General features: G+C 31.1%; 2 protein-coding genes, 1 long non-coding RNA gene and 1 pseudogene across 4 annotated transcripts; 3 read left to right on the plus strand and 1 right to left on the minus strand.

The window, feature by feature from the left end:
* The first annotated feature begins 2,550 nt into the window (after positions 1–2,550).
* LOC109818686 (putative pentatricopeptide repeat-containing protein At2g01510) lies at positions 2,551–5,449 on the plus strand. The gene has a single exon (XM_083072271.1). The coding sequence runs from the start codon at positions 2,911–2,913 to the stop codon at positions 5,344–5,346; it is 2,436 nt and encodes an 811-aa protein (XP_082928397.1). The 5' UTR covers positions 2,551–2,910; the 3' UTR covers positions 5,347–5,449.
* A 1,006-nt stretch (positions 5,450–6,455) lies between these two features.
* LOC145956714 (uncharacterized) lies at positions 6,456–9,024 on the plus strand. 2 transcript variants are annotated; one of them, XM_083072272.1, is made up of 7 exons: positions 6,456–6,589; positions 6,668–6,763; positions 6,855–6,954; positions 7,232–7,315; positions 7,410–7,501; positions 7,625–8,349; positions 8,520–9,024. In XM_083072272.1, the coding sequence occupies exons 2-6, from the start codon at positions 6,707–6,709 to the stop codon at positions 7,754–7,756; spliced, it is 465 nt and encodes a 154-aa protein (XP_082928398.1). In that variant the 5' UTR covers positions 6,456–6,589; positions 6,668–6,706; the 3' UTR covers positions 7,757–8,349; positions 8,520–9,024. The 2 variants fall into 2 exon arrangements, with proteins under 2 accessions (XP_082928398.1, XP_082928399.1); XM_083072273.1 differs by having other exon boundaries at positions 6,544–6,589; positions 6,859–6,954.
* On the minus strand, positions 8,516–9,105 carry LOC145957175 (protein DETOXIFICATION 18 pseudogene; annotated as a pseudogene).
* Positions 9,106–14,290: 5,185 nt separating this feature from the next.
* Positions 14,291–21,786, plus strand: LOC145956715 (uncharacterized). The gene is made up of 3 exons (XR_014432947.1): positions 14,291–15,085; positions 16,060–20,537; positions 21,519–21,786. It is a non-coding gene; the product is annotated as an uncharacterized LOC145956715 (long non-coding RNA).
* Positions 21,787–22,090: the final 304 nt, after the last annotated feature.

A 22,090-nucleotide genomic window follows, 5' to 3' on the forward strand; every position in this document is an offset into this window, starting at 1 on the left:
AATTATATTCTAATAAAACAAAAATATATTTAAATTATCATATGTATAAAATACAGATTCAGAGAAAATATTTATTTATTTGATGTCTGTCAAACTTTAAAGGAGATTAAAGAATACTCTTTAATAATGAATTTAAAAAAAAAAGTTTAATTATAATATGTATATATATATATTAATACTCACATATATAATGTAATATATTAAAAAAGTTGATAAAATAAATTTTGTAGTATGCATGTTTACCTTTTGTATTTTCTATTTATTGTATACGTTGATTAAAAATATCAAAATAGTAAAATTATATATGTTGATTAAAAAAATAAAAATAAGAAAAATTGAAAGATTTATGTTTCATTTAGAAATGTTATTATAAAATACTAAAGAGGCCGAGACACTTCGTGTCTCTAATAGTTACATGGACGGTTACAAATTTTTGTATATTTATATTTTCTCCATTTTATCTTTTATCTATACGAAGTTATTGCATAATCGAAGGGTAAAAAAATCTATAAAAAAATGGAGACAAAAGTGATTATTTAAAAATATATTTCCTTTATTAATAGTTATAGATATTTTAAAATAAATTATCATCTAAAAATATATATTAATATTAGAAACTAAATAAATTAAACTTGATTTTTATAAAATTTAACATATTTATTTTTATATTTTTAATAATATTAAATTATTATAAAGTAGGTCTTTAGAATTGTACCCAAACATTTAAAAAATGTCTTATAGATAAATAAGTCATACTTAAGATATATATTTTTAAAGAAAGTTAGGTTCAAACCTACTAAATTATAATAAAATCTAATCTGACCTAATTTATTTTCATCTTTAATTATAATCCTAGATATAAAAACTTGTAAAAAATAATTATGATATATATTTATGTCTATAAAAGCTATACATAAAATTTTTAATACTACAAATATATAAATAAGTATTGCTCTCACTATCTAAAATTTTTGGATCTGTCATTGGTTAGATAGACAATTTGAATCATTATGGGTTGAATCCGAGCGAGTCAGATCAAAAGTGGGTGGGTTGAATTTTATGATCATTTATGAATTTTAATTTTTTTTGTCCGACTCGATTCATTTTCAAAATAGACCAAATTGACCCACGAGGCAAAATTCACTTTGATAATTCTACGGTTAAGTACTTCATTTTATACTTAAATAAATATATATAGAATAATCCTGTGCCAACATCATAAAAGATTTCCTTAGTGTGAAACACTAAAAAAATAATAAAGATTAAATTATTATTTATTTATTTATTTTTAAGATTTAATTTAATTTTATTATTTTAAATAATTCAATTTAGTTTTTTAAAAATTTTCATGTTATCCTTACATTTAAATCAACATTAATGATGTTAATGAAATTCGATAGAAGGATAATATTGAATATTTTTAAAAATTAAATAATTAAATTGAATCATTTAAAATGTTGAATTTAATCCTCTAATTTTCAAAAAATATTTAATATTGTCATTTGATCTAATTTTATAAATATTGCTAGTATCGATTTAAATGAAAGAATAATATTAAATATTTTTAAAAATTAAAGATCAAATTAAAGTTTTTAAAAATAATAATTGAATTCTAAAATTAAATAGAGGTGTTTAAAAATATAATTTAGTCAAAAATAAAAATCCCCCTAAATTTTTGTTTACGGTCACTCCGTGTGCACAGTTGACTCACAATATTCTGAATTTGTAATCAGAAGATCACATTAGAGGTAGAGCAAACTAGACCATGAAACGGAATATGCTACATCTAAAAAATAATAGAGTACTGCTATACAAGTGGAAACATATTCTGAATCAACAAATAAAAATAATTATTTATAAATTAAATTTTAATATTTTAAAATAAATTATCAATAAATAAAAATAATCTTTTATTATAATATATATAAATTATTTATCATAAATTTAAAAATATAATTTATATGTTTAAAAAAAGTATTTATTTAATTTTAAGTATCATGTATATATTTAAATATAATATTTATTTATATAATTTATTATAAATTTTAATTATATATAATAAACATTTCGTAGCTTAAAAATACTAGTTGTTTAAAAATTTAAGATATTAGTTTTTTTTCTACGGTGTTTTATTTCATTTTAATTTATATTGTCAATTTATTATAGAAATTAAAAGATAAAATTTAGAAAGATATAGAAACTAAAAAAAAATCTCTGAAAAGAGAGAGATTAAAAAGAAATAAAAAAAAACTGTATGTCTACGAGTTAAAATGTAATACTTTTAACTATGAAAATTAAAATATAAAATTTATGAAATTGTATGTACTATTTAACCAATTAATTTTAAAGAGTTGAATTTAATTAAAATATACATCTAAATTAATCTGAATTACGTGTTTATTTTGAAAGTTCTACTTTTTTTTTTTAACACCATAAAATTTGTACTTTTATCGAAAATTATAAAATTTAATCACATGTTTACAATTTATTTTTTGTTTCTTTAAAGAGATTTTGTAACTAAAATTAAAAGTTGGGCCACGTCGTGAGTAGGGCCTCTTTCTCGTTGATCAGTTCGCCTCCGCTCTATTGAAAGGTCTCCATTCCTACTGAATGCTCCTCTACCGAGCAGAGGACTAGCTTTATTTTTTTTAGACTGGCAAAGCGTCCCAATGTCACTACCAATCCATCAAAGCTTTGGCCTTCCACCAAATCCTTTCAGACTTCTCCCCTTGGGGCTCTCTCTTGGCTACTTTCGCTCCTAAGACAAAGAACCACCAGCGGCTCCACCTAGTTTCCCCGGTAGCCTACCAGTGAGAACTACTAGATGTAGCTGTGATACGAGCATGTGTTTGTGACTAAGTAGCACAATTTGACGCCAAAAACAAAGTTCCCATTTTTCGTTTTCATTCCATGAATTACGTAAAAGCATGTACGAGGATAAACGGCATCGGAACTTTGGCATCTCCAAAACGACACTTTCAGGTCGATGCTTCCATCATCAAGACAGGCTTCGACCCCACAACGTACCGTTCCAATTTCCAGGTGAAGACTCTTCTACAACGTGGGGATTTGGATGCAGCACTCAAACTGTTCGACGAAATGCCTCACAAGAACACCATCTCCACCAACACCATGATCATGGGTTACATCAACTCTGGCAATCTTTCCACTGCTAGGAGCATGTTTGACAGCATGCTTCACCGCACGGTTGTTACATGGACAATGCTGATCGGTGGCTATGCTCAGAACAACCAGTTCCGTGAAGCCTTTGGTCTCTTCGCTGAAATGTGCAGGCATGGCACGGTTCCGGATCATGTCACCTTGGCCACTCTCTTGTCTGGGTTCACTGAATTTGAAAGTGTCAATGAAGTGGGACAAGTGCATGCCCAGGTTGTCAAGTCAGGGTATGATTCCACCCTCATGGTTTGCAACTCTTTGCTTGATTCTTACTGTAAGACGCGTAACCTTGGCTTGGCTTGTCACCTCTTCAAGCAAATGCTGGAAAAAGACACTGTCACTTTCAATGCATTGTTGACGGGGTACTCCAAAGAGGGGTTCAATCATGATGCCATAAACCTATTTTTCAAGATGCAGGATTTGGGGCTTAGGCCAACAGAATTTACTTTTGCTGCGGTTTTAACTGCAGGGATACAGTTGGATGATATAGAATTTGGGCAACAAGTTCACAGTTTTTTGGTGAAGTGTAATTTTGTGTGGAATGTGTTTGTGGCTAATGCTTTGCTTGATTTCTACTCTAAGCATGACCGTGTTGTTGAAGCTAGTAAACTTTTTGATGAGATGCCGGAGGTGGATGGTATCTCTTACAATGTGCTTGTCACATGCTATGCATGGAATGGAAGAATGGAAGAATCTCTTGAACTTTTCAGGGAGTTACAGTATACTAGATTTGACCGGAGGCAATTCCCATTTGCTACCTTGTTAAGTATCGCTGCAAATGCTTTGAGCCTGGAAATGGGTAGGCAAATCCATTCCCAGACTTTAGTAACAAATGCCATTTCAGACAGTCTGGTTGGAAATGCTGTGGTTGACATGTATGCTAAATGTGGCAAATTTGGGGAAGCAAAGAGGATTTTTGCAGATCTGGCTCATCAAAGTTCAGTTACATGGACAGCCCTGATCTCGGGTTATGTTCAGAAGGGACTCCATGAAGATGGCCTAAAGCTATTCATTGAGATGCAAAGAGCCAAAATAAGTGCTGACTCGGCTACTTATGCCAGCATCTTAAGAGCCTGTGCGAATCTAGCTTCACTGACACTGGGAAAACAGATACAGTCTCATATTATCATATCCGGATGCATTTCAAATGTTTTTTCCGGGAGTGCACTGGTTGACATGTATGCAAAATGTGGATCAATAAAAGATGCACTTCAAATGTTTCAAGAGATGCCTGTGAGGAATTCTGTCTCCTGGAATGCACTGATTTCAGCTTATGCACAAAATGGAGACGGCGACCATGCTCTTAGATCATTTGAGCAAATGGTTAATTCAGGTCTGCAACCAAATTCCGTTAGCTTCCTTAGCATTTTATGTGCCTGCAGCCACTGTGGTCTAGTTGAAGAAGGACTACGGTACTTTAACTCCATGACTCAAGTGTATAAACTTGTACCAAGAAGAGAGCATTACGCATCAATGGTTGATATGCTATGTCGCAGTGGAAGATTTGATGAGGCTGAGAAATTGATGGCTCTGATGCCTTTTGAAGCGGATGAGGTAATGTGGACATCAGTTCTCAACTCATGCAGGATCCATAAGAATCAAGAGTTGGCAAAGAAAGCAGCAGACAAACTATTCAATATGGAGGTCCTTAGAAATGCTGCTCCATATGCTAGCATGTCCAATATCTATGCAGCAGTTGGTGAATGGGAGAATGTGGGAAAGGTGAAGAAGGCAATGAGAGAGCGAGGGGTTAGAAAGGTGCCAGGATACAGTTGGGTTGAAATCAAACAGAAGACACATGTTTTCTCAGCCAATGACATGTCTCACCCACAGATGAAAGAGATAACGAGGAAGCTTGATGAACTGGAAGAGCAAATGGAGAAACAAGGGTATAAACCTGACTCAAGTTGTGCCCTTCACGATGTGGACGAGGAAGTCAAGTTAGAGTCACTAAAATATCATAGTGAACGCATTGCCATTGCCTTTGCTCTCATTAGCACCCCAGAAGGGTCACCCATATTGGTATTGAAGAACCTAAGAGCCTGTAACAATTGCCATGCTGCCATCAAGGTAATCTCCAAGATTGTAAACCGGGAAATCACCGTCAGAGATTCAAGTAGATTCCATCACTTCAGAGATGGATCTTGTTCCTGTAAGGACTACTGGTAGATTGTCTTTGTTTCCTCAACAAAATCATCGTTTTTGTTAGAAAAGGTAGAAAAACCTTTATTATGGGTTCGTTTTCATTGCTAGATCACACACTTTTCTTCTATATTCATTTGTACCATTATTTATACCAAAATCTTCTAAAGGTCAAGAAATTCTTATTTTTATTCTTTCCATACAATAAATGTCGCACAAATTTGGATCCTCTTCTCACATGTTTCATCCGGCGCTAATGGAAGAAACAAAATCTCAAAGAAAGTTTCTAGCAAGGATTTTAAAATTTCGGCTACAGCATCAAATTTGTCTAAAATTTCTCCCAGCATCAAATATCGCCATGAAAACTGCAATTTAAAACTTTGGCTTCTAGTAGTAGTAAACCGATCTTGTAGCAGAGACTATAATATTAAGAGAATTTCTACGGTACCCCCTATAAAAAAAGGGTACTGGTACTGTTGATGATGTGTCACTTACGTGTAAATTCAAGTCATTTATAATTTTTTAATTATTTAAAATTCACATCCACGTCAGTTAATATGAAGTTCACGTTTTTTAATTTTTTTTTTCCGGAATGTTTGCTTCGTGTTTCTTCCCTCTCTGCGGGCCGGCGAGTCGTGGAGGAGGAGCGTGGCGGAGAGGGAGAGGACATCAAAGTGGCCGTGGAAAGTGACGGTGGCACCGGGGGTGACGGAGGGTTGACGGAGAGTGACGTTGGTGACGGTTCCTGAACCGGACAGGACGCATAGGCCCGTGTTCTTTCTGCGGCTGAACCGGCCCAGGGCCTCGACCACGTCACTTCCGCTCGGGATTTCTAAAATAAAAGGGGTCATAGCGGGCTCGGGCTCCCGGGTTATAGTGAGTGGCGGTTTGAGCTTGTTTTTTGGAGCCGGGAGGGCGGCCCCTGGGGCGCCTGACCACTTCAATTGTGGGCCCGTCGCCGGCGGAGGCGGAGGTGGCGTTGGGGCCGGCGTGGTGGTCCTCGGGCGTTTAGAATCATGTCCTCATAGATGGGTTTTTCCTTTTTATTTTCATTTTTCAGAGGAAGGGATTGAAATGATTCGGCAAATTTTATGGACAAATCAAACGGCAGATGTCAATAATTTGAGATATGCTATTTCTATGATGTTTGTTTGATTTCTCTAAATCCATTTCCTCTTGTGACTTATGATCTTTCTACAGACAAAGTAATTTGTTCAAAGAACTCTGAAGCTCTCTAGGAGATTCAGTACGAAATTTGAGGCTTATAGCAGTAAGTGGAGCCTCCAATCTATTCTAATTTTTAAGGGGTATAAGCAACTTTTCAATAAATACTACTGAAATGATCCAGGTTAGCTTACCTAATGTTGGTGATTCAACAATATCCTCTATGAACAAAATGTTCTCTATTATGAAACCCAACCTTCAAAGCTTCAACTTATGGCAGGTATGCCTTTGAACATTCCCAAATTTTCATAAGCCAAATTTTGTTCCATCTTTCTATTAACAAGTCAATATTTGTCTTACATAAACTCAAGTTAGATGGTCGTCCAATGAGTGGAGATATTGGGAGAGGAGCAACTAAGGAATCAATTGCCTTTGCTGTTCAATTGGCTAAAGCAAAAGGAAGACCTCCTGGTTTGTATTTATGATTCAATTTATGGTCCTTGAAAATAAGAAGTTATTAGCTAGTTTTGGACCACGTGATTCGTGATTAATCTCTACATAACATGTAATAAGCATTTTTTTTCTTCATAAATTAAAATACCTAAATACACGTATCAGATAAAGATTGGTTGGAACCATGAACATTTGATGGTCCTTAATTGCCTAATAATTTTTCCTTGAAAACCTAATTCAAGCTTTATATCTATCCTGATTCTGTTAATTTGTTAGTCCCTCCATGTCATGGTAGGTTTTCTTCAACTGGCTGGGGGAACTAATGCTCACACAATTGATGGGTTGAAGAAAGAAGGACTCTTTCAAACAACTATTACTGGTAACGTATCCACTTTGTTACTTTGTATATTCTCTTGCTACTCACTCTTCTTTCCATTGCATTTTAGACATTCTTTTTGGTTAACTATTCCCAGAATACTTACATGATGACATGTCAACAATCAACTCATCTGATTCATCACATGCTTTAATTAGCGGCATAGCTTATGGTGGCTACGCACGAAAGGTAACACACATTTATGCCTAATTATTTACTCTTCATTCTTTTTCCACCCTTCTAGTATGTAGTAACATCATGTGACTCTGACATGCCAATTTATCAAATCTTACTATGTACATGTTTGTTCAGATTGTTGGTAGAGTATTGAGATCCATGCAATCCCAACATGGTGGAGCTGCTTCAATTGAGGATCATCCCGAGCATCTCTTGATGGCTCTTAAGGAAGCACTTGCTTTGGTGGGGCCAATTAAATGTCTATGATTGATGACAACTTCATAATCACCCTTGATAGCAGCTGTATCTGAAAGTGTAGTGTATACCCAGGAAGAATAGAAACTTGTGTTTAAAATAATAATAATGGATGATGATAGGATTGATATTATTGAGATCCTATATTGATTAGAGATATGTACAAAGTTTAGAAAGTGTTCACCTTTTAATTAAGCCATAAGTTTAAATGTGTACATGTTAGCTTTTCCTAAATTTGTTATCAGATCAGTCTTGTTTGTCTATACTCTATATGTTGTTTATTTTTTTCTTTTGAAACCATCGAAATGGGGATCAAACAAAGTAGAAAGCTACTTCCATGAGTTTATCAGGATTCCGTTTTTGAGAGCTAATTTGGTTTCATTGCTAGATATGATAATTTTTGGCTCAATAATAATTTATTTACTTGGTGAATATGCTTGTTTTAGTTTTTTGCAGAAGATTTTACATGCTTTTGACCTAAAATGTGAATCTGGACTGGACTATGTTGTGATATGTAGACTGAACTTTTATTCTTTTTGGGTCATGTCTTAGGGGATTTGGGAGTTCTTGTCTTTTGGGGACTGAGTTGTTGTCTTTTGGGTCATGTAAGCAGCCAATTTTTTTTTCCCATTGTCTAAATCCCCTTCTTCAATCTGTTTCTGTCAATTCCTCTCCCATGTTTTTTTGTTTTCTTTTACTTAATTGCAGTTTGTTTCCAATTTTTGATGCAACATTTTTAATTGAATTTTCTTCAATTGATTCTGATCTGTCCTAGCTTCCTGTGAGAGTGTTGATGTTGCTCATTTTGACCATGCCCTTTACAAAGAAGCTGACCACTGAACCAAGCCATATGCAATACCAATATGAAGCAACAATGGAAGAGCTGATAGTACAATCAATGGCATTACTGCAGATTGTGTCTGAAGAAACCTCAAGATGTTTTTGCAAAAAGCTATATGCAAACAATCCCGGGATAAAAAACTTCATATAAAGAGCAGCTGTTCTTGCAATATCTTGAGATTGATGAAGCAACACTAGGATGGGTTCTGTATAGAACCAAATAATTGATATAATGAAGGAGAAAATAAGAGGTATGATGCAAGAGACTTGTAGGTAAATTGCCAGCATTTGGTAATCCTTTGCACCAAATCCTTGCCCGCACAGTGTTTCCAGTGCCCCACTCAAACCAACCTAAGACAAGAATAAGGGTATGAACCAGGAATTTAATCTAGTAACAACATTTATCTTGTTGCATTCAATTGAACCAGGTTTGAGACAAATGTTATGATGTTAAATTTGCACCAGTGTTTATAAGGATAAATTCAGGTATAGAAATAAAGATTGGAAACAATCATTGACATTTAACCAAAAAATTGTATCTTTGTTAATCTCCTCTACAGGGTATGAGATAATGTTTACTATGTATATGAGGCATGCTTGTTATGATATAATGTTTTCATGTTCTCATGTTGTTTCCACATTCCAATCAATTTATAAATTCTCATCTTTTCTCCTGTTTTAGAAACGTACAATTGTACAAATTCTAGACATAGTGAAGACAAAAAACACAACCTAAGTCTTCTGTGACAATTTGTGCCGCTACATGAGTTGTGAAGCACTAATGACAATTGGTTATGTGGGTTTTTCAAACAATTATTACGATTTGCAAGATCGGTAGCAGTCCAACTACTGACATTGAAAAGTTTAATTGTCATATATACTACAGTTTGTCTATCCAATGAACTAGGCACATATTAAGAGACTACAATAATAGAAGACTTTGGTTAAAAACATCCTTACAGTGATAAGAGAAAAGTATTTTATTTTTTATTTTTTAGAATTACAATGACAACAACATGATAGTAGAGAGAGATGAATCAATGAATTACCATAACAGCAACGCCAGGGACACTGAACCATGAGTTTGCGAGAGTAGAACCAACAAGCTGAAGCTCACCAAGGTGACCAACAAGCATGACAGAAACCAAAGTGATTAAGTAATAGAACAAGTTGGTAAGAATCATTGGCAGTGAAAACAAGAGTTGATGCTTGGCCTCTTCCATGTCCAACACTGTATTCCACCACCCCACAACTTGGGGTCATGTGTTTTCTCTTCCATTATCATTTTCCCTTAATAGAGGTGTTTCTGTTCCATTTGAACTAGTACTTGCCTCCATCTTCTCTTTCATCTTCTACGTTATCTTTATATATATATGTGATGAGGAACCACTTCAACCATTCAAGATATCTAAACCGTTAAACAACCACAATCTTACTATATAAAACTATAGGCAAAAAAATACTGTATTATATAAAATTGTTCAGTACAGGGTTAGAGAGAGGAATGATCATACATACCTGATGGTTTAAGGAGACAGTGGTGAATTTTCAATGGTAAGAGGAACTTCAATAGTAGGACAAAAATATGTATACATATAAGTCAAGATTTCGTCATAACTTATAGCAAAAGAGTTAGCACAAAAGTAAGACATACCAATGAAGAAATTTCAGAACAAAAAGTGATATGACTGAAACATGCTGAAAGTTTCAAAGATATTTAACAAGCGTGGAATAAGTTCATACGAGAGAAAGGTTTCAGCTTTGATGGTGCAAATTTGGATACACTCCGTTGTATGTATATATATAGTTTTTTTAATGGTAAAATGGAAATTCACTTTAAAGAATTATTTTTTTTAATAAAAAATTAGAACTATTCAGATATTACTCAAGTCCCATCGTTGATAAAATAATTTTTAATTAAATTTTATGTACCAGTCGAAGAAATCAAATTAATTTAAAACAAAACTTAAAATACTAATAAATAAAAACTGTAAATAATTTCTCCTTATTACAACAAAAAAAATAGTTTCCGAACCATGGGAAATATCAGGAGAGGGTTTTCCAACTAACGGTTGTATTGTATGTATGTTTTCACTATTGTGATCATGTTTTGTCTTGTTCTGAATAATTTGACTTCAAATATTGCAATCTCACTTCATCTTATTTTATAGATTTATCCTAAGTCTTGAGTAATTAAAATATTCATTATAAGAATTTGCTTACGTTATTTGCCCCGAATATGATATTAGCCATGTGCAGGGACGGATCCAGGTTGAGAGTAGTGGGGCACTTGCCCCACTACTATTTCATACATACATATTTTTATTTTAAAAAATAATATTTTAAAAAATAAAAATATATTTTAATAAAATAAATATATATATTTAAATTATTATATGAATAAAATATATATTCGTAGAAGAGATTTATTTATTTGATGTCTGTCAAATTTTTGAAGGAAATTAATTCTCTTATGTGATAAAAAATACTCCTTAATAACGAATTAATTTTTTTAAAAGATTTAATTATAATATATATATATATATATATATATATATATATTAATACTCACATATATAATGTAATATATTAAAAAAAATCAATTTTTGATAAAATAAAATTTGCAGTATGATATTTACCTTTTGTGTTTTCTATTTATTGCATATATTGATTAAAAAAATTAAAATAAAAAAATTGAAAGATTTATGTTCTATTTAGAATTGTTATTATAAAATAAAATAAATTATCATCTAAAAATACGTATTAGATATTAAAAACATGTTTATATCAAATAAATTAAACTTGATTTTTATAAAATTTAACATATTTATTTTATATTTTTAATAGTGAATTATTATAAAGTAGGTCTTTAGGGTTATAATTCTAACCAAAAATTTAAAAAATGTCTATGATAGATAAATAAGTCATATTTAGGATATATACTTTTTAAAAAAATTAGGTTCAAACCTATTAAGTTATAATAAAATTTAGTCTAACCTAATTTATTTTCATATTTACTTGTAATCGTAAATATAAAAAATTGTAAAAACTAATTATGATAATATATTTATGCTTTTAAAAGTTATATATGTAAAAATTTTAATACTACAAATATATAAATAAGTATTGCCTCCACTATCTAAAATTTTTGGATCCGTCACTGGCCATGTGCCCTTTTTACAAATCTCAGTATCTAGTCTGCCTCTTTTTTGGTCATATTATAGTTTCGGAATTTTCTTTATAATTAGATATGGATCCGTGCGTTGGTTAATTTATTGAAATTGTTTTATTTTTATATAATATTTTAATATATGTAAATTAAAATTTTGTAATATAATAACTATTATTTTGGAATATAAAGATATGAAATAAATATATAACAATTTTTATATAATAGTTTTTTTATTAATTATACTACAAATTTGTGTCTATAATTTTACGTTAAAAAATTATTAAAAATAAGTATGTATAAAAATAAACATGTAAAATTATTTTGTAAGAGTGAAATTCATGTGAATGTAGATAAAGATAAGAATTTATTATTGAAGTCAATAATTGATTATAAAATAGAAAACCATCAATGAAACAAAAATGATATTAAAATGCATAAAAATCATTATTCAGATGGATATTTGGTCATTTTCATTTTGGTGTTAGGTTGTTGAATTGTATTTTTTTTGTTTTTTTTTTCTTTAAACTTTGAATTAGAATTGGCTCTTCATCTGAGGATTTGTCAAAAATTTGTATACATGTCTTTCTCCTTGAATGAACTTTTTTATTTGATAATGATCCATCTTTTGATTTCTTAGATAGTTGTTTATTTGTACTTACAATGAATATTTTCATATGAGGAAGAAATTGGTTGTGGTAATTTAGGCTCCTTGTTTGAATTTAAAAATAATAATTAGTGAATAATAATATTGAGATACTTAAAGATAAGTTTTAAAGGATATAATTATTTTTTTAATTTTAGTATTAAAAGAAAGGGACATGACAAATTCATATATTCAACAAAATAAATATTAAGAGACCAAATAATGGAGAATAATATTACATTACAAAATTCACCTCTATATTTTAATTTTTAATACTATTAATTAATTAATTAATTAAAAATATTTATAAATGGATGATATTAACAAATAATAAATTATTTAATATAAAATAATAAAATGATTTTTAAGTATAATCTACTTGGAATTTTAATTTTCAATTAAAAAGTGTGCATGTTAAATTATTAATTAACATGTATATACTCGTATTTACTAATTTAATGCATCATCTTTTTTGGTACATGGTTGTTCATAACAAACTAAATAATTTAAAAATCAAATTACTTATTTATTCTCATTACCTTGAATTCCATTTATTCTAAATTAACATGATATATATATATATATATTGAAATTTATGAAAATAAAAATAGTTTAATTATCAGTTTATTATTGTTCAATTTATTAAAATATAATTACTTTCCAATAGTTTAATTGATGAAAATAACATTTTATATAAAATATTAATAATGTGAGAATAGGTGTTATAATCTATTGAAATTCAAATTGTGATAGATGCACAATATTATTTTCTCTGTCTAAGCATAAGTAATATTTAACGGGACTTGATGTTTTTCTTCTGATGGAGAGACAGAGAGATTTCTATTTTTGATTTGACATATTGGGGACCATGATCATCTTTAGAATTTTAAACCTGTTAGGGTTCCCATTAACCCCTAACAGGCCAAATCTAGTTTTCACTTGTTTGGGCCTATATTATTTTTTCTATTCGCAGTCTAAAAGTTCACTAAAATTAGATTATTTTTATTGAGTCCAACTAAATGTAAATAGTTAATATAAAAACTACAAATAATATATGTAGCCCATATTAATTATTAGAAATAAAATTTCTACAATTTTTTTTTGTTAAAAAATTGATTCTTTGCTACCATTTATTTTTTCCAACTAAAATAAACAATTTTCTACTTACTTAACCTGTTGGTCTAAATTGGTATTAAAAAAATGCTAGTCTTAATTGTTTAAAAAAACTGTTTATTTTCTTTACAAATAGTTCTCTATTTTTTAAGAAGTAAATCTTATTTGAAAAATCACTTTTTAAAAAATTACTTTTTTAGAATTGTTTTTTTTTTTAATTTCAAACAAACTAAGTCAATATCATATCTACAATTTTCATTCCATAATGTTTGATTTCACAATTTTAGTTCTTCAATCAAGTGAAACTTACAATTTTGGTTCAATGATTAGATGCACATTAGTTAACTATTAAAATTATAATATTAATTATGATCTTATGTAAAAAATATGACATTAAAAATACACCAATTAATGTATACCTATTATAAAGATAATAAATTTTGGTGACTACCATTTTAGTTTTCATTTTTATATTAGACACTATTATCCATATATTTAATAAAAATTTATTTTAAAAATAAAATTTTATTTTTGTATTCGACACTATTACCCTTATACTTATTAAAAATTCTTTTAAAATGTTTTAAAAAATAAGTATATAGAAGCACAAAGTATATCTCTTTCCCTATTAATTATATATAATAAACATGCATGTACAATGGCCTGATTTAAAATTTATTTTTAAAAATTCTTTTGTCGAAGAAGAAAAGTCTCTAAAGATGCTCGTAGATAAGATAGATATTGTAACATCCCAATTTTCAAAATGGTAATTACTATTATTATTATTATTACATAGTATTTGGTCATAATTTGAGGATTATCTTTTATTTCAATTGTAGCTAATTTACACTCCATTTATGATTAATTGTAGGTTTTAGAAAGATAGGTGTGTTAATGGACTTAATTAAATAGTTGAAAAACTTTCTTTTTGTTAAAATCGTTTTCGCAGGGCTGACTGGCAAGCCTCGGTTTTTGGGGCATAACTCGGTCTGTGGTTGTCCAAATGATACAAACTTTATATCAATGGAAAGCTAAGATAAAATACTATAACTTTTATGAAGAAACCATTTTCAAATTCCTTCATCTACCATGTTGAATATTCTAAAAACCGCAACATATTTAACTCACGCTGGCAGCCTGACCCCTGTTCACTAAAACAGTCATATCTGGAGTTATAGATCTCCTTTTTCGGTGATTCCAAAACGATTGAAAAGATAACATCCTAAGCTACAACTTTCATGAAGACCTCGTGACCAAATTCAGTCGTCTAGAAGGTCAAAATGGGAGTGCCAAAGGACGTGTCCACTAAACTCCACTAACCATCCACCATCACCACTAACTCCTCCACTACCACCACTAACTCATCCACTAAACCTAATTTCCTTATATTTTAATGTCTTTTGAAGGCTATAAATAGCCCCTCAATTCTTCATTTCAGAACCTCCCTAAAACACTTCTCATTTCTCTTCTCTTGTAATTTTTCTTTCTACGTTTTGCTTAGACTGAAGGAGCCTAGGGGAAGAAGTTCTGCTCTAAGTTTAGCGAGATTCTGCCCAAATTTCTGTATATCCAGGTAAGGGGGGGAGTGGGAAACCTCGCTTGGGGGTGTGGGAGTAATCGTTAAATAGTTGTTTGTAGATTGGCTCCCGATCTTATGTCTGTTGTTTGTATGAAATATTGTTATTAATGTGCTTTGCTTTTTATATTACTTGATTTCTTGTCTGTAGTAAATAATAACTATACTATTTTTATAAAAGAAAAATAAATAAATTGTTTATTAATAAAGATATGGAAGGCTAAGCCTCCTATTAATTAATAAATATGTAATTGATGTTAAAAATGAATAAGTTTTAAAATAAAAATACCTATACGAACTTATGAAGATCTTATTATGACTTGAGTATATGAAGTATATATGAGACCTGTGCGGACCTATGAGGATATGACTGTATGAAATATGTACTCATGACTTGTGACCTATGATCCATGAATGGACCATTGAACTGTTGAACTATTGGACCGTAGGACTATTGGACTGATTGGACCATTGGACCGTTGGACTATTGGACTATTAAAGTTGGATTAATAAAATAAATCATAATTATGAAATATGAATCTTATATGTGTAATATGCTAAATGTTGAGTCTATGAATGTATGACATGCATATGCATATATTATTCCAGGTGTGCCGCTGAGGCCGCATACCAGTGATGCTAACAAGGTGTATGAACACCAGTGATAGGTGTGCCTTCGGGACACCAGTGATGTAACATGCTAACGAGGTGTATGAACACCAGTGATAGGTGTACCTTTGGGTCACCAGTGATAAATTCTGAAACTTCCGTATGGCGCCACATGCATGCATTTTGTGAGTCGAGTCAATAAAATCATTGCATGATTTATAAATGTACATATATATATATGTATGATATTGATTATATTGTATGTGTGTGTGCTATTTAACTTTTATTTCTATACCTGCAACTAAGTGAGAAGTTTCTCACTCCTCTTGTTATTCTTGTATATGTTTAAATTTATGTTGCAGGTAATCTTAATCATGAGGATGTTGGTAATGAAGTCTAGAGGCTTAAGTGGGCATGCTCTGATAGGATGTGACATCGGGCTTAGCTAGGCTTCTTTCTGGGATAATAATGTTTTATTTTCCTTCTTTTGAAATTTAAATATATTTGTATGATATAAAAAAGATTATAAATTGATTCCTAACTAGGAGGCACTGCCACCTTTACTGGGATTAATTTATAATCTTTGTTTTATTATGACTTCTTGAGTTTGGTATAAATGTTAATTACGAATGTGTATCTTCTACCTTATGATATTTATTATCACTCTAATATATTTTTTTTAATATAGTTATTGTTTATTAAGTAATTATGTTGGGGTAGAGGGTGTCACATTTAGTGGTATCAGAGCAGGCCGATCCAATCGGCCGTGAGTTATGAGTCTACTATGCTTGTTTGGTAGATTAATAATGTGATGAGATGATTGATGTGCTAATGTGATGATTAATTATGTTCTTATTTATTTATTTGTATGTATTGTATTCTCAGGATTTGTCTGATAGACATGATATAAATTGATGATGCTATTTTTGATTGATCTTTTCATAATTGCTTATTTGTTTGATACTTTTTGCTTACGTAAGAAATAGTGATTGAGTAGTATCACTCGTATGGTGAGCTTATGTACCAATAGTACGGACAAAGCCTTGATAATCAACTAGAAATTATTGAGACCTTAGATTTGGATGATTTTTCAATAGTTTACGGTTAATGGAAGTTAGGAATCTATAGTAGTAGTGGTTGAATCCAAGGAGGTTGCATTTGAGAATTGGAGTTTTGATATTTTGATGAGAGATTGGTACGTTCCTTGAGTGTTGGTGCTTGCATGTTAACTTTTATGGTTAAGGTAGTATGTGAATTTTATTCTCTAAGTCCTTTGTGAGCTGTTTTGGTCTAGGATTTGTAATGAAAAACTTGAATATGAGTTAAGGTGGGAAGGAGTGAATTTGAAATGGTTGAGGTATTTTGTGAAATGTTAGTACACTACTGCTTTATGATATGGGGATTATTTTCGTTGAAATTCTGTTGTGCTAGTATGAGTATCATATGACAGACTCAGATTTTGTGGTCTTCATGAGAATTGTGGCTTGGGATATTATTTTTCCAATGGAACTAGAATAAGATAAAACAGAGGTCTAGAACCTTAGTTATGACTACTTTGGTGATCAGAAGTTTAGTTATAAGAGCTGAATATACTTGAAATGATTTCTGAATTTTTAGTTAGGAAGGTGATCTTTTTGAAATCTTATGCCTTCATAAGAATTATAGCTTATTCATTTACCTTTCGTTTGAGATAGGTTTGAGATCATTTGGATGAGTATAACTCTGTGTGTCAGGTAGATATATGCTATCATGATATTTTTGAGATTTTAGGCATAACAAGGATAAAAATAGATTTGATGATGTTTTAAGGTCTGGTCACTGAAAGGTTGATTCAAATGATATGATTGGTTCATGGTGATAAATTCATACATATTTAGGGATGATATATGTGAAAGAGGTATTCTAATATGAATTGATATGCAAGTATGTGACCTTATGGATCAATTAGTGGATATTTGTGTGTTAATGAGAGGTTTTGACCTTAGGATGTGATACCATCATATTAGAGTTAAGTGTGAAGATATATCTAAGATAAACTTAGCTAGATTATGATTTTGATTGTATGAGGTGAGTGTTCTAGGCTATGTAATTTCTTGCGAAGGTATAACATAGAGCTATCTAAGGTAGAAGTTGTTCTTAAGTGAGAGATACCTAATTCAATTAGTAAAATTAAGAGTTTTCTTAGGATAATTTATAGGAGATTTATTAAGTAAATGTCTAAGGTAGCAGTTAGAGGTTTAGGCTACTCTCATTTCACTCGCCTCTACTACAGGAATCGCTTTTGCTTTCTTTTCCTCTAGCTACTAAGACGTTTCAGTTCACTAAGTTGTCGTTTGCCTACCCATGAATTCAACAGTAGTTTGAAAGGCTAACCCATATTAGGAATTTCTGGACCTATGTTTATTTTAAGTACCTAAAACATTTTATCGCTTACTTCTCTAGGTCGCTTAGTATTACCTTTGACTGGATTGACTAAGAAAAAGTTGCCTTTGTGTGCATAACAAAGGAGAAGGTAGTTTTCAAACTATTAAGGAAGAATTGGCTAGTGTTAATACTACTAGATGTTAACAAAGACTTTTGTGGTATATAGTTATGCTTCTAAAGATAGGATCAGGAAGAGTGTTGTGGCAAGAAGAAAGGTAGAAGCTGATGATTCTAGGCAACTGAAAATTCATGAGAGGAATTACTTTACCCATAACTTTGAGTTAGCAGTTTTAATATGAATACTAAGATTTGAAAACACTACGTATATGATTCTAAGCTTGAGGTATTTAGCGATCATAATAGCTTTAAATATCTATTAACCAAAAGAAATAGTTAGAATTCGTTGAGAAATAAGATTTTGATCTTATTGATTATTCGGCCAAGCCATTATGGCAACCGATGTTTTGAGTAGTAAACCTTTATATTTATCTTCCTTTATGATTAGAGAAATGGATTTTTTTAGATTACTCCTAGTAGTGTGAAACTAGGTATGACTTGAGTAACAAGTGAATTCTTGAAAGAAATTGGAAAAGCATAATTAGTTGATTCATTTGGTGATAAGATATGAGGCTATAAGATAAAGTGATGAATAAGAGTTTAACTTGGGTGTAAATGGAGTGGTGAAATTAGAGATCTGATATGTACATGTAGTGAACTTACGCTTAGGTGGTTAATCTTTAGAAATAATCTTAATATTGTGACAGACGCCTTAATTATGTTGATCTTTGATATATCACTTTTGATGATTTAAGGGTTGGATTTGATTGAAGAATTTAAGACTTATGATTGGTGTTTGAGATTATCCTTAGGAGAATTGAATTGATTATATTTAAAGTGACTAGTAAATTAATGGATAAGATTAGAGAAGCCTAGGAGTCAGATCCTTTCTTAGGGAATCAAATAGAGAAGATTGGTAGTAGTACGTATAATCATTTCTGAGTAGAATCAATATTGTTTTAAGGAGCAAATTTGAATGCTAAGTAAACTTGAAAGGACATAAGAACTCTTCACATTTATTTAGGAGTTACTAAAATGTATCAGAGTGGCGCAGCAGAAGCGTGATGGTCTAAGATGAGAATAGAAGTAGAGAAGTTGAATTAAGGTATGGAGAGTGAGTTTAAATTTGGAGTGGATGGAATTTTAAGATTTAAGGATAGGTTGTACATTCATAGTGTGCTAGAGTTTAATAAAGCAATCCTAGAAGAAGGACATAAGAGTATTCTTAGTATCCATCCAGAAATCACTAAGATGTACCAAAATCTTAAAAAGATATTTTGGTGGCCTTAAGTGTAGAGAGGAATAGAGGATGGTGTGTACTCATATTTAGTATAGTATAAGTCTGAGACAAAACATCAGAAGCCTTTAGGACTTTTGTAGCCTTTAGATGTTCCTATTTGGAAATGAGATAATGTGTCTAGACCTTGTTGTGGGTTTTCCTAGGAAGTTTAGAAATCTTGAACAAGTCATAGTCAAACCTCTTCGTTGCGGAAATTCGAGGACGAATTTCTTAAAAGGGGGGAAGTATTGTAACATCCCAATTTTCAAAATGGTAATTATTATTATTATTATTATTACATAGTATTTGGTCATAATTTGAGGATTATCTTTTATTTCAATTGTAGCTAATTTACACTCCATTTATGATTAATTGTAGGTTTTAGAAAGATAGGTGTGTTAATGGACTTAATTAAATAGTTGAAAAACTTTCTTTTTGTTAAAATCGTTTTCGCAGGGCTGACTGGCAAGCCTCGGTTTTTGGGGCATAACTCGGTCTGTGGTTGTCCAAATGATACAAACTTTATATCAATGGACAGCTAAGATAAAATACTATAACTTTTATGAAGACACCATTTTCAAATTCCTTCATCTACCATGTTGAATATTCTAAAAACCGCAACATATTTAACTCACGCTGGCAGCCTGACCCCTGTTCACTAAAACAGTCATATCTGGAGTTATAGATCTCCTTTTTCGGTGATTCCAAAACGATTGAAAATATGACATCCTAAGCTACAACTTTCATGAAGACCTCGTGACCAAATGCAGTCGTCTAGAAGGTCAAAATGGGAGTGCCAAAGGACGTGTCCACTAAACTCCACTAACCATCCACCATCACCACTAACTCCTCCACTACCACCACTAACTCATCCACTAAACCTAATTTCCTTATATTTTAATGTCTTTTGAAGGCTATAAATAGCCCCTCAATTCTTCATTTCAGAACCTCCCTAAAACACTTCTCATTTCTCTTCTCTTGTAATTTTTCTTTCTACGTTCTGCTTAGACTGAAGGAGCCTAGGGGAAGAAGTTCTGCTCTAAGTTTAGCGAGATTCTGCCCAAATTTCTGTATATCCAGGTAAGGGGGGGAGTGGGAAACCTCGCTTGGGGGTGTGGGAGTAATCGTTAAATAGTTGTTTGTAGATTGGCTTCCGATCTTATGTCTGTTGTTTGTATGAAATATTGTTATTAATGTGCTTTGCTTTTTATATTACTTGATTTCTTGTCTGTAGTAAATAATAACTATACTATTTTTATAAAAGAAAAATAAATAAATTGTTTATTAATAAAGATATGGAAGGCTAAGCCTCCTATTAATTAATAAATATGTAATTGATGTTAAAAATGAATAAGTTTTAAAATAAAAATACCTATACGAACTTATGAAGATCTTATTATGACTTGAGTATATGAAGTATATATGAGACCTGTGCGGACCTATGAGGATATGACTGTATGAAATATGTACTCATGACTTGTGACCTATGATCCATGAATGGACCATTGAACTGTTGAACTATTGGACCGTAGGACTATTGGACTGATTGGACCATTGGACCGTTGGACTATTGGACTATTAAAGTTGGATTAATAAAATAAATCATAATTATGAAATATGAATCTTATATGTGTAATATGCTAAATGTTGAGTCTATGAATGTATGACATGCATCATATGCATATATTATTCCAGGTGTGCCGCTGAGGCCGCATACCAGTGATGCTAACAAGGTGTATGAACACCAGTGATAGGTGTGCCTTCGGGACACCAGTGATGTAACATGCTAACGAGGTGTATGAACACCAGTGATAGGTGTACCTTTGGGTCACCAGTGATAAATTCTGAAACTTCCGTATGGCGCCACATGCATGCATTTTGTGAGTCGAGTCAATAAAATCATTGCATGATTTATAAATGTACATATATATATATATATGTATGATATTGATTATATTGTATGTGTGTGTGCTATTTAACTTTTATTTCTATACCTGCAACTAAGTGAGAAGTTTCTCACTCCTCTTGTTATTCTTGTATATGTTTAAATTTATGTTGCAGGTAATCTTAATCATGAGGATGTTGGTAATGAAGTCTAGAGGCTTAAGTGGGCATGCTCTGATAGGATGTGACATCGGGCTTAGCTAGGCTTCTTTCTGGGATAATAATGTTTTATTTTCCTTCTTTTGAAATTTAAATATATTTGTATGATATAAAAAAGATTATAAATTGATTCCTAACTAGGAGGCACTGCCACCTTTACTGGGATTAATTTATAATCTTTGTTTTATTATGACTTCTTGAGTTTGGTATAAATGTTAATTACGAATGTGTATCTTCTACCTTATGATATTTATTATCACTCTAATATATTTTTTTTAATATAGTTATTGTTTATTAAGTAATTATGTTGGGGTAGAGGGTGTCACAGATATATGTGTTTAATAAGTAAAGGTTAATTAATAAATAATTATAAAAAATAAAAGTCAAATTGGATAAATTTTTTTTAAAAAAATCTCCTACAAATTAGATAGTTATCTATAAAATAATATTTCATAATTGTACATTATTTTAATTTCTTATGTAACTCAAATTTTAGTTATCACATATATCCTACTAAATAATTTTTACTA

This window comes from Cajanus cajan, chromosome 4 (assembly GCF_000230855.2).
Source record: "Cajanus cajan strain Asha chromosome 4, NIPB_CcT2T_4, whole genome shotgun sequence".
NCBI classification, from domain to species: Eukaryota; Viridiplantae; Streptophyta; class Magnoliopsida; order Fabales; family Fabaceae; genus Cajanus; species Cajanus cajan.